Source organism: Lampris incognitus, chromosome 2 (genome assembly GCF_029633865.1).
Source record: "Lampris incognitus isolate fLamInc1 chromosome 2, fLamInc1.hap2, whole genome shotgun sequence".
Classification (NCBI taxonomy): Eukaryota; Metazoa; Chordata; class Actinopteri; order Lampriformes; family Lampridae; genus Lampris; species Lampris incognitus.
The window spans coordinates 136,126,244-136,139,907 of NC_079212.1; the positions used below are offsets into that span (position 1 = coordinate 136,126,244).

The following is a 13,664-nucleotide window of genomic DNA, read 5'->3' on the forward strand; positions in this document are numbered from 1 at the left end:
TTCTCTCAATAAATGTGTTCAGAGGGGCATCCGGGTGGCATGGCGGTCTATTCCATTGCCTACCAACACGGAGATTGCTGGACCGAATCCCCATGTTACCTCCGGCTTGGTCGGGCGTCCCTACAGACACAATTGGCCGTGTCTGCTGGTGGGAAGCCAGATGTTGGCATGTGTCCTGGTTGCTGCACTAGCACTTCCTCTGGTCGGTCAGGGCGCCTGTTTGGGGGGGAGGGGGAACTGGGGGGAATAGTGTGATCCTCCCATGCGCTGCATCCCCCTGGTGAAACTCCTCACCATCAGGTGAAAAGAAGCAGCTGGCGACTCCATATGTATCAGAGGAGGCATGTGGTAGTTTGCAGCCCTCCCCGCATTGGCAGAGGAGGTGCAGCAGTGACCGGGATGGCTCAGAAGAGTGGGGTAATTGGCCAAGTACAGTTGTGGAGAAAAAGGAGGGTTCAGATGAACTGATTCAACTTTCTGTTGTTCAGATCCAGAATTTTCAAAAGATGTCCCAAAGTTTTCAAAAATGAATTCCCAAATCCCTGCACTCTCACTGTAAAACACAAGAGGGACTCTTCATAAGGAGTTGTTTTGAATCCAGTTCACAAAAGCCTGAAACGAACACTTTTCACATTAAAGTGCTTGTTGTGCAGTGTGTATGAGGCGATTGCGTAGCCATGAAATAAGAAAAAAAAAACAACAAACAAACAACGCAAAATCAATATTGTGGAAATAAATCATATTTGTGGTTTCAATTATGTCTCTCTTATTAGGTGCTGATGAAAGATATTGTCACTCCAGTGCCTCAAGAGGAGGTCAAGACTGTGATACGTAGATGTCTGGAGCAGGCCGCACAGGTCAACTACCAACGCCTGTCAGAGTATGCCAAACTAGAAGGTAGGTACTAACATGCTGTCCTTCTTAACTCTGACATGGGTGATTTTTGTTTGTTTTTTTGTTCTATAGTATGTTGGTGATAAGCACAAACACACATTATATGGTTCTTCATGGACTGTAACTGATCTTAGCAGCATCTTCCAGTTGAGCTGAGATTGCAGGCTGGTTTGGGCATTAACATGGAGTATTCACAAAATATTACAAATCAGATTGAAACACATTTTATGTTGCATGCACCCGTAGACAAATGCCACATAACTAGTCCCAAAGTAAAGGAAAAGGTTTAGGTTTGGACAGCCTAGATAACATTTTACAGTCTCCTCTCCCAGGTGAAACGATTGACTCGAACAGCAATATAACAGTGGGTGATGTAAAGGCTAATCTTCATTTTCATCTCCACTGAATCAAGATGCAAAAGAGTACATCACAGTACTTTTGTCATGTATCCTAAACGTCAGTCAACTCTAATTTACGTTGCAAAGAAGCTCGCCAATGTGCATAATTTGCTGAAGAATGCAAATATATGATAATGATGCATGCGTCGTTATCTAATTCCTAGTTTATCCCCGCGCCAGCTGTCATTTTGTAGAAGGTCCTGTTTTGATATCTCATTTTGGAAAGACAGCCGCTCTTTGTGAAACATATAAATCAAGATATTCTAACAACAAAGTGTGATGTTCAAGGCATTATTGTGCATGTATTTTGGAGCAATTTAAATGCGGAACCATGGTGCATTTTAATGACATCATCGATGGAAACGTTTGTTCTCTGGTGTCTAGCTTTTGGAGTGACTTGTTTATGTTGACAAATGGATATTGAAGTGTTTTTGAGCCAGAGAAATAATAATGTGTAAGTTCTTAAACTAAGTGTTGTAAGGACCCTTGAGTCCAAATGTTGTCTATTTAATCGATGCACAAATTAATTCAGTTCTACTATATTTTAGACAGAAAACAGTTAAAGTAAGAGGGGACTTTAAAATTCAACAAAAATATAATGCCAAAAGAAAGTTTACACACCCTTTCATATTCATGTTATTGCATTGCAGCCTAACATGGAATTAAATCGGATTGAATTCCATTTTTCTCACTGTATTTACATGAAGTCAGTGATAACTTCAGAATGAAACCGAATATTCAAAATTAGTCAAGATCAATTAAAATCGAACATCTCTAATACCTGGATGCGTAATTGTGTTCACACTTCAGCATTAGTACTAATTTGGTTGAATTGCAGACATCAGTCATTGTGGATAGCTCTCTACCAACTTTGTATGCCAAGATAAGATAATACTTGCCCATTTTCACTTAAAAAATGTTCATGCTCAGACAAATTGAAGATGGAATGCATGTTGACAACTCTTCAAGAAGTCCAGTTTTTAAGTAGGGTTTAGTTCACTGCTCTGCCTCTTTTTGAACAGACAGACACCTTTTTGTCCTTGAGCATCACACTGGTGCTTTGGCATCTGCTTTGGGTCAATGTCAAACTGAAAGGTGAAGGTCCCCACCATTTTCAGTTTTCATGCAGAGGGCAGCAGATTTTTGCTCAGCATTTGCCCATAATTTGCATTAACGGGTGACACGGTGGCCCAGTGGTAAGCGCTGTCGCCTCACAGCAAGAAGGTCCTGGGTTCAAACCCCGGGGTTTTCCAACCTTGGGGGGGTCATCCCAGGTTGTCCTCTGTGTGGAGTTTGCATGTTCTCCCCATGTCTGCAGTGGGTTTTCTCTGGGTACTCCGGTTTCACCCACCATCAAAAAAAAAAAAAGACACGCATGTTAGGGTTTATATTCCTGTCTGTGCCCATGACCAAGGCAATGGAAAAAGAACTGGAGTTGGTCCCCGGGCGCTGCACGCAGGCGGCAGCCCACTGCTCCTAGCTACACAGATCACGGCCTGGATGGGTTAATTTGCAGTAACTGAATTTCCCCAAGGGGATTAATAAAGGAAACTTAAACTTAAAAAAACTTAAATATCCTCCTCTAAAGGACAAGGACTCCAGTCCGCATCGGGCAAAACATCCCCATATAGAAAGCTGCCGACTTCTGTGCTTCACAGTAGGTATCGTGTTCTTACGATACTGTGCTTGATTTGATTTCGATCCAACATGAGGTTTTGTATTTAGGCCAAAAAGTTCTGTTTTGGTTTCCTCAAAACATTTTTCAGATTCTCCAGATTGTTTCTTCTGCATGCCGTCAATAAGACTGTGTTGGACTTTTTTGAGTGGGAGCTTTGTTTTTGCCTTTTTACCAAATACTACTCATGAAATTGTGAATGGCTTAGGATATTGTTGTCACATGCACACAATGACCAGTCATTGACAATAAGGGCTCTACAGCTCCTTCACCATCAGTCTATTGGTGGCCTCTGATCACCCCTCTTTATTGGTCATCCAGTTTTGAAGGATGCTCTGATCAAAGGAAAATGCTGGTGGTGCCATATACCCTCCACTTCTTAATGATGGCCTTGTCTGTATTCCAAAGACATACTTTAGAGATGTGTCTAACTGCCTAATCTTTGAAGCTGTCCTTTTTTTTTTTTGGAAGCTCCTTGTTGCTCATGGTTTAAACCAAACTCACACCAGCACAGAAGCAGAGTGTTGAGTCAAATGACATGCGTCACTTGTCTTCTGCAATGCAAACAAGAACAACCAGCCAACATGCATCAACTACTGTATGAAAAGTGCTGGTTTTAGCACCATTCCGCAATGGAAAAATACAAGCCTGTAAGAGTCCTGATGCTGAAGAACAGAACAGAACAGTGTTCTTAGCAGTTGTGACACATCAAGTGGATGTGCACTGACACAAGGCCTGACGACGCCAATGTGGAGATTTATTTTGCAGTGAATAGGAAGATTTTTTTTGAGCGTGGCAACCGGCTCCGGTGTTCTGGCCTTTCCTTTACTCTTTAATTTTCAATGCACTACACAGCTACGGAATCCCGTAGAGATGGCTGAATTATAAACTTTTAAGATTCACTACTATGAACACATTTAGAGATCAGGAAGCTGTGATTGATAAGGAGTGAGAGTGGAGTTGAGTTGATTTACAATTACTGTTATGCGGTGCATGTACATTTATACAATGTAGCAAGTACAGATTTTGATTTCCAACTATTTTCAGGAATTTGGATATCTGGAATTTTGGATTTGGATGTTGTAAGCTATCATGAGTGAGTGAAGACTGACCAAATGTGAATTCATTCATTCGTTCATAATCAGCCGCTTCTCCAGGGCAGGGTCACGCTGGCAGCGAGCTAAGTAGGGCACTAAAGACATCCCTCTCCCCAGCAACGCCCTCCAGCTACTCCTGGGGGATCCCAAGGCATTCCCCGGCCGAACTAGACATGTAGTCCCTCCAGCAAGTTCTGGGTCTACCCCAGTGCCTGGAAAACCTCCAAAGGAAGGCGCCAAGGAGGCATCCTAATCAGATGCCCGAACCACCTCAGCTGGCTCCTGTCAACGCAAAGGAGCAGCGGCTCTACTCTGAGCTCCCCCCAGATGTCCAAGCTCCTCACCCTATTTCTAAGCCTGAGCCCGACACCCTACAGAGGAAACTAATTTCAGCCGCTTGTATCCGTGATCTCACCCTTTATCACTACCCAAATCTTATGACCATAGGTGAGGGTTGGAACGAAGACTGACTGGTAAATTGAAAGCTTTGCCTTCTGGCTCAGCTTCCTCTTCACCACAACGGTCCGGTACAACATTCGCATTACTGCTGATGCTGCACCAATCCGCCTGTCAATCTCCCACTCTATCCTACCCTCACTCATGAACAAGACCCCGAGATACTTGAACTCCTTCCCTTGAGGCAACAACTCATCCCCAACCCGGAGGGAACAATCCACCATTTTCCGGTAGAGAACCATGGGCTCAGACTTGGAGGTGCTGACAAATGTGAATTGGTATTTTAATTTTAGACTGTAATTCAATAAAAGTTGAACACTTTGAAAGGGTGTGTAAACTTTCTATAGGGACTGTATATTCATAAAGAATAACTGAAGTCAACATTATATAGCAGTTTCTTGATCAACCGCAGTAAGTATGGAGCAAAGCTTTTGATTTCATTCCACCAAATTTTCTCCTGAGCTGCTGCAAATATGCTTTGTATGATGGTAACTAAGGTGCCAAATAGAGTATGTTATGTACTTGTATGTTTTACTAGCATAGACTACAGAAAGTAAAAATGCATTCAATTCTCAAGTCTTACTGATTTTGCTCAACACGTCTCAGCTTCTCTCCAGCCAAGTTCAAAACTTTTTTTCTGTCTCCCACTTTGGCCCACCCAGTAGCTGCAGCGATGCTCTTTTCCTCCTCTTTAGCTGCCTCTCCTTCCTTCTATTCACTCTGTTGCCTCGTTCTTAGATTTTCTTCATTTTCCTCTCACTTTCCCTTTTCCCTGTTTATTGGCTTTGCTGTTTTCCCCACAGCACTGTTTGAAGACAAGAAGGCCAATAAACACAGCATGATAGAGTTGCCCTTTAACGCAATTCAGTGATTTTTCCGTTGCATGATCCAAATTTTCTTTAGAAGGCATCATGGACATTGTTGTCCCTGAAATAATATAAGATTGCAAAATGGACAAAATTGTCACCTCCTTGTCAGCAGAGTAACAAATTTGTGTCTAAATGATTATACGTTAAAATGCACACTTGTATTCTGAACACTAGATCTGAAATATTCTTCAAATTTAATGTAAAATTAAGGCGATGTCTGTAAAGAAATTCCATCAACACACTGAGGAGACTAAGGAAAACTAACCTTGGTATCTCAGTTGAGATTGTAAATTTTGCTCCAAATCCTTTTTCGTCATATTGTCATCTTTTTTTGTGGACTGAGGAAAAACTGGTATGTTTCACATTTTAACACTGCTTGGCATGTCGAATGGTTAATCCCAAGTAGCCAACCCCCTCTGCCTTTGCACCCAGGACACACACACTTGTACACACCCTTGGCTCGTGCAAGGAGGTTACCCCTATCCACTCACTCCTTTTCACTTGTGTGTATGTCAGCCACCAATCCTTCACCGGCCAGTGTCAGTGCAGACATGTGGCCTGTGAACTGTAAGATCTTCACCTCCTCTCTGACCCCAGCGTATTGCATGCCCCGTTATCCTCCCTCTCTCTCTGTAGGGAAAAAGAGAGAGATGTATGAGCATCCTGTCTTCTGCTTGGCGTCTCAAGTGATGGATTTAACCATTCGTGAGTACCTTCCATATTCCCCACCCCCTCCCTCTACCAGTCTTCCCCTCTCCCCTCATCCACCTGTGGCACTCCAACCACAATGAGCCACCTCATAGTCATTCGTTGCTTGCTCTAACTAATTTTTTCTACATCTCTCAAGTTCTTTAGTCTGCTTTCGTCTATTGCTTCGGTTCCTAAACCACCTGGATTGGGGTGGGGGGGTATCTGATGTTCGACTAGGACATCCATGGCTTATCTTTGTGTCACAATCCCGTCTTTCTGTCTGTCTGCAACTTGAATGCATTTTTACTTTGCTTTGTGTGACAATCCCCTTCAGTGTTGTAGATCGTGGTACGTGGTTCAGGAGCCCTATACACGTAGGATATCCACATTCTAAACACAAAAAAAGTAATGCACTGACTTGCAGGTTGTGCGAAATATTGTTGGATCTGCATTGCCAATATATGGACCACAAACATTTTGCAAACGTTTTCATGTTGTATCTGTGTCCTGTCAATGAAACCCTCAAAAGGTGGCACCATCAAAAGGTGTCACTCTTGTTGAGATTTGAACAGTTATTTTTAACAGGTTTTTGCTGTGAATTTTCTATATTGCGTTTTGTATTTAGGTCAACATCTCTTCTTGTGTCAGCTCTCTATTTAGTGTCCCCCTTTTCTTATATTGTTCTTTGAAGATTTTGGCTCATAGGTTCCAAGTGAAGGTTGAAGGGTTTGGTTATCAAGCCCATTTTTACCTTTATCTACAGTTTTTACTCTACCTTAGCTCCTATGCTCTATTTACTGAATTTCCTTTCTCGCTTTTCTTCCTGACACATTCCCTTTTTTCTCTCCTCCTTTCTCTCCATCCATTCAACCTTTTTTCCCTCCTCTCTCTTAGTGGAGAAAACTCAGACAAAGCAGAAGGACCCAGGTGACGTTGTATTGTATATCACAACCTCCCTGATATGTTGCTGCTGAATGTGACAGGAGCATCAGAGAATAATGTTACAGGAACGTTGTGATGGCATTGTGTTTCTCACCCTTTACTCTCTCCCTTGCACTGCTTTTCTGAAGGTAGAGATGCAGCCTTCCCTTAGTTCTCCCATCTCTCTAAGGGCTGAACATTATATGGATTGCATTTATATAGCACTTTTGTAGATAAAACAGCCAATCAAAACGTTTTATGATCAATGAATACCTCACATTCACTCATGCACCCACACACTCTCACATACTGATGGCTATGTCAGACATGCAAGGCGCCAGCCTGCTCATCGGGAGCAGTTAGGGTTTAGGTGTCTTGCTCGACGACACCTCAACATTTTTGCAAGGAGGAGCCGAGGATCAAACCGGCAAACCTCCAAGTACCAGACAACCAGCTCTACCTCTGAGCCACTGTATAGATTCAGGCTTGACATCGCAGTAAACACATGTGCTGTAGTCACATTGCAAAGGATGCAATGCAGGGCAAACTGGGCCCATCAGTCATGTTAGGCTAAAATTCTTATAGCTTAATAGAAAATGAAAACTAGCAGGTCTGATATATAAATAAGTTTGTATGTAATGAAGGAGAAACCAGTTTTAAGATGATACACAATGGTGGCATAATGCCATTGGAACTCACTGCCGTAATCAGCACCGTTTAAAGAGTGACTTAAATGTAATAACAAGTATGATATTACTGCATGTAAAGTGAAAATGATTTGGACGCATGAAATATTTAAAGTATTGTGGTCAGAGCAATTATTTCCCTCCGCACGTGATGCCCAAAAAGCTTTCCAAGTCAGCACTTGTATATTTCATCTCAAGTTGACTTTTGCAGTTTATAGAAATCCAAAATGAACATCCACCAATTCTGGCATCACTGAATTTCAAAATGATTTTATAGTAACGGATTGTTTACATCCAAATTGGTACTCTTGTTTATGACAATTATGGATTTGTTTGTTTTGGTTTGTAACGCTGCATTCACACTGTGTAGGCCTCGTTAGCCGATGACGCTAACTATCCAACCAGATAAACACTGCCAAGAAAACTCCACGGCAAGGGTATCGATTTTCATGAAGTTTACCGAGAATCTTATGAACTGCAAGCACGATACAGACAGGGCATCCGAATTATGAAACAGTATTAAACCACAAACATAGAATAGGTTACGGTACGTATCTAGGCAGATAGCATAGAGGTGTGGAGCTAGCCTAGCCTAGCCACAGTCAGGTAGCATAGAGATACAAGCTAGCCTAGCTTAGCCACATAATGCTACGGCTGCCGTAAAATATATACTTGGACATTCATTCGGATAAAAATTATCCTGCTGGTCATATTAACATATATTTTCAGATGAACTGTACTTACAGACGCTGCTTTAGCTAGCAGAATATAGAAGAACGGCGTTTAAACTGAAGAGATGATGACGATGGCGGCGCATATTACGAACCATGACTTTACTTCCGGAAGCCTGGCTGCTAAAATCCGTCTCGCGCCACACAGGAATCAAACAAGAAAGAAACGACCTTGTACGTGAATTACCGCAGGGTGGCGCTACTACACAAGCTAAACAGTTTAAACGCATTAAGCTACCTTTGCAGAGGGAGAACACACACCAAACGCTGCATGCTACTTTGCTACATGTAGCTATGTAGCATTAGCAATAATGGCTCAGTGTTTTCGAAGCAAACGCTAGCTTACCAGAAAATTCACCAACTTCACAGATCTTTCGCCACACGGATTTCTTCTTATCTTGGCCCTTGTGTGATATCAAAGTAGTATCATACTGAGCTTCTCTTTGGCTTCTCCAGTCTTGAGCTCACAGTGGGTTCTGCCTTGTGATCCCAAACAAAAATGACTGGCTGCCACTCTGGGCCTTCAGGCAACTTTGTGGCATAAATGTTCACAATTTTTCAACTCCTACCACAAAGCTGCCTGATGTAACAAAGTAGCCCAGAGCAACACATTCCCTAGTCACAGCTTTCCATTAACTTATAATTTATTGTGTTTGCCTTTTGGTGTGAATGACGCATAACAGTGTGTTCACACCAAATGTGACGCCTAATGTAGTGTAACTCTGTTCACAGTAACAAAAGCTAAAAAAATAAAATTTAAAAAAAGCATGAATAATGTAAAGAAAGTTTGGTGACATCATCAGGATGTTCTCTTGACTTCAGGCTACCGAGTTAACGTTAGTGAGCTAGTTACCCCACCAACGTCTTTCCCAGTAAATGTATGCTAGATCATAACAGTGTATTGATCTAGTCTTGTCATTAGCAAAAACAACAGCAAGTGACTAATTCAAAGTGAACCTATGGAACTCAATAGGAACTCCAACTGAGTTGCTTTGTTTCCAACTGACTTTGATAGGGAGGGAATTTCTAGTAGTCATGCTTTAATCTAATTGGCCCATTACAAGAAAAATTGTCGATTGGGTCAAAAAGCAACCATTTCCCTCATTTTGAGTATCTTAGGGCAAAACAGCAGCTTGTTGTGCCATATCGCCTCTTACCTTTCAATTTTCGTTGATTCACGTTGTGCTGATGTTTGTGCATTGCGTTGAGTGTGAACGCAACGTAAGATCAATATTTGTAAGGCTGTTCATGTAAATTTTCATCAATGAAATCAAACAGACCATTTTACATTTTCTCCTAGTCCAACCTCTTTTACAGACTTTTGCTTTAGCCATGTAAACTATCAGGGTGAGCATTGCTATTATTACTTGCATTTTTAACAAAGTAATAAACTAGACCGACTACAGATAACATACCTGTGATCAGATGTAAAGGGTGATGATGTCATATTAAAATTGAAAGTGGGGTCTTTCACAAACTTTAATACATAGATGACACTTCGGAAGGTCAAATTTGGGTTTGTGGAAAGGGATAGGCTCCAGCATCCCCGTGACCCTGAGAGCAGGATAAGTGGTTTGGATAATGGATGGATGGACGGAATAATAAATTACTTTGTCCTCCAATCACTTGGCATAACTTGAATCGGTAATCCTATAATTTTCAGGCTGGGGCCGTTAATTACGTAGTAATTGTGAAGAAACAACTCACCTGTCTTACCCTGTATGTTGGCTGTCCCACTCACTATAACATATAATTGCTGACCAAACCTCTTTATTCTGCTTTAATTTGACTTAATAATTACCCAATACTTCCCACTAATTCTACTACTACAACTTGTCATTATATTGATTTTACTTTGCTGTTATTTCTTAGCAGTGTCTTCACATTACTATGCAATTTCTTCACAATAACTACGTAATTAATGGCCTGTAAATTATAGGGTTACCCATCTGTTTTACAGTTTCCCCAACAATACCTTTCCACCATAGCCCCCTCTTTTAGCTGTGTCTTTAGTTACCTAGCATTCTCTATCATATACCTTTCAGCTGAATTGCTATGCCAGATTGCTACGCCAATCTTGTTTTTGTGTTCATTGTAATTCTTATCGAAAGGAAGGGATCCAAGAGATTTTGCATCCAAAATACAATTTTCAGATTTTTTTTAGAATACTCCTTAGTTGACATGCATTACCAGAGCTTAACAAGCCTTCTTTTGAGCCAAGAAATATCCCATTTTCAAACATCCCTCTGTCATGTAAAATGATAGAGAATTCCTCAAGTTCCAGTGATCCACAATAAATGTTTCTATGGCCCACTTTCCATCACCAAAAGTGCTCTGGCAGTGGGTATAATTCACATGATCAGGTATGTGTGTGTGTGTGTGTGTGTGTGTGTGTGTGTGTGTGTGTGTGTGTGTGTGTGTGAATAGTAAGAACAAGTAGTAATAATGGAGGAAAATAATGATATTGACCTAGCTTCCCTGGCTAGCTAGTTAACAATAATAGCAAAACTATTACCAAATACAGCATCACATGTATACCTCGAAACTCTGCTTATGCTGTGTGTTCAATGGTAACAGCACACAGTCCATGCTGAGCTTTTATCATACAAATATTTAGCAATGCATTGCATACATCACTATTTTGTGGTAGTCCGTGCAAACTAATCATAGAAACAGGAAATAAAACCTTGTGCCATGCAGTGGCATCTGAATTTCACGCTAATACAACTATAATGATTATGTAAATACAACTGTGAGGAAAAGAGGAAGGCCAAAGAGGAGGTTTATGGATGTGGTGAGGGAGGAAATGCAGGTGTCTGGTGTGACAAAGGAAGATGCAGAGGACAGGAAGAGATGGAAACGGATGATCTGCTGTGGCGACCCCTAATGGGAGCAGCCGAAAGTAGTAGTAGTAGTCGTAGTAGTAGTAGTAGAACAACACATTTGTAGCTGCACATTTTAGTCATTAATGTCAGATAGAACTTTCCAGCAATTATTTTTTTACATCTTCCATATGGAAGCCAAATGCTAAAAGAAGGCAGCAAGTAGAAGTGAGTTTGTGTAAGGTCCAAAGTTGTTATGGCTACCAAGCACATATGGCACAACAAGCATGTGAGAGACTGTTACCAACAGACAATTCAACATCATTCCAGATCCTACAACCATGTTTTTCTGTTTCTCAGTAGAGAAGGTGCTGTTTGAATAGCATCATTGACACCGTTTCATTTTGAATAGATCTTGGGGATTTGGATTTGTCAAACACCGTTGTAATTTCCACAGTGGCTCTAATTGTCAGTAAATTAAAGAAATACGATGATTTTCAGGATTGCATCTATAGGAATGAACACAACACTTGTGGAAAATTGCCCCCCTCCAAGAGCTTTAAATTGTGACGAAGTGTGACAGTGCAGCGACAGATCATGCAAAAAGTACATCAGTATTTGCTGAATGGAACATGGTGTTGACATAGCTGTGAAGTCAAATTCATCTGTTCTCGTTTGTCCAACAATATAGTATGCTGAACATTACTGAACAGTCATTTTTATTCTATATTAATTAAATGTAATACACACCAAATACCGAGCAGCTCTATAATAATTGTTAACCTATTATGTGTTATTTGATATACATTTAAGTGACAGGACTTGTCATCACTGAAAATGTTAAACACTTTAGTATCAGCATATAACGTAAAAGATCAATTGAAGTAATTGCATGATTTATTCAGCATCATTAGAGTTGAGGTGTAGTTTCATTTCTCAGAGTGACTGCCTTCAGAACTGATTTCGGTTGCAGCAGTTCCACCAAGAAAATAAATGCATGCCTGGCCTGTTGATTCTGAGACCCAAACAACAACCAACAAACAACTGTAGCCAAAATCTATGGCGATTTCCATAAAGTTAACGCCACATTATTGCATGAGTGTCAAATGTACCTGTTGTTTTCACCCCATTTGATTTGACTCATTACCCCCATGTTTTTTTTTCTTGACCCCATCATTATTGGCAGTGATGGAAATGTGACTCATACATGCCTCTAGGTCATTGTTACATCAGCTCCCTCACATTGCTTTCACTGTTAAAGGGGAAAGTTCACAGTAAAATTTGTAATATGTCTTTAAAAACATGAATTTAAAATATGTCTTGAGTTCTTTTTTTCATGGCAATATTTTCAATAAATCTTAAAGCAACATTATGTAACAGCTTCAAAATCATTTTGAGGGCACACTGACTTGTAATAGGAAGAACGGTGCCTCTTTCATTCCCACTCTGCACCCTGAATGCCTGTTCTTGCACTATGTAACGTTGGTTGAGCGGGTACAAGCCCCTGTGAGCAATTTTTTTTCCCTAGATGGTGAAGATATGACCCGCCCTACTCCGCCTCTGATTGGCTAATGCTCATTGCCTTTGTTATTTGGGTAAGAATACCCAAAGAAATGGGAACGAATGATCCACTGTGGCGACCCCTTACGGGAGCAGCCGAAAGTAGTAGTTTGGCTAAGAATACCAGAGAAAGCCAATCAGAGGCAGAGTAGGGCGGCTTATGTCTTCACCATCCTAGGAAAACAAAAACACTTGCAGGAGATCGTACCCACTCAACCCAAGTTACATAATGTTGCTTTAATGAAATCTGAGCTTGATCTGATTAGTATTGGACTAATGCCATATACTCAATGATAGTAAGGACCTTTCTTGAAATCTAACATTTGATTAGTGAGTGAGTGAGTCATCCCTTTTTTGGGGGTGGGGATAGAAATCTTATTTTCAGATAGAATTGTATGCAACTTACAGATCAAAACAATACTGTGACGTGACTAATCCCAAGTAATCTTTAACACTAAATTTATTAACAACTAAACAATGATTATAGATTGATGTAACTTCGACACTGCCTGCACTGACCTTTGAACTTTGTGCTCCAGAGAATGTAGGGCGGTTAGTCACCCCTGCCAAAAAACTGGAGGACACAATTCGCCTGGCTGAGCTGGTGATTGAGGTTCTTCAGCAAAATGAGGAGCACCATGCTGAGGTGAGTGTGCCAGCATGCATGTGTACCCTGGCAAACAAAGAAACACAAACACATTGTCGAAAACTGTCGGTTAGGACACATAGTGAAGACTTCTAACACGTCAGGAGAATCTATCTTTGCCTCTTATTTTAAACAGGCTTCAGGTGCAAGCAGTGGAAAACAGGCGGTATAGTATTGATCTCCTCTTCCATAACTCAACAGTGCATGTTGGTCTGCATC

The 13,664-nt window shown here is 41.1% G+C and overlaps 1 protein-coding gene across 11 annotated transcripts in view; it reads left to right on the top strand.

Moving 5' to 3' along the window:
- Positions 1-13,664, top strand: part of cadpsa (Ca2+-dependent activator protein for secretion a) — a 190,148-nt gene that overhangs the window by 128,109 nt on the left and 48,375 nt on the right. For 4 of the 11 annotated variants that reach the window (XM_056275126.1, XM_056275131.1, XM_056275125.1 and 1 more), the window contains exons 16-18: positions 774-897; positions 7,407-7,427; positions 13,339-13,445. In XM_056275126.1, coding sequence (XP_056131101.1) covers positions 774-897; positions 7,407-7,427; positions 13,339-13,445 — 252 coding nt within the window. Of the gene's footprint in view, positions 1-773; positions 898-6,025; positions 6,095-7,406; positions 7,428-13,338; positions 13,446-13,581; positions 13,612-13,664 lie in introns of all 11 variants that reach the window. The other 7 variants (XM_056275127.1, XM_056275133.1, XM_056275130.1 and 4 more) reach the window with 3 other exon arrangements.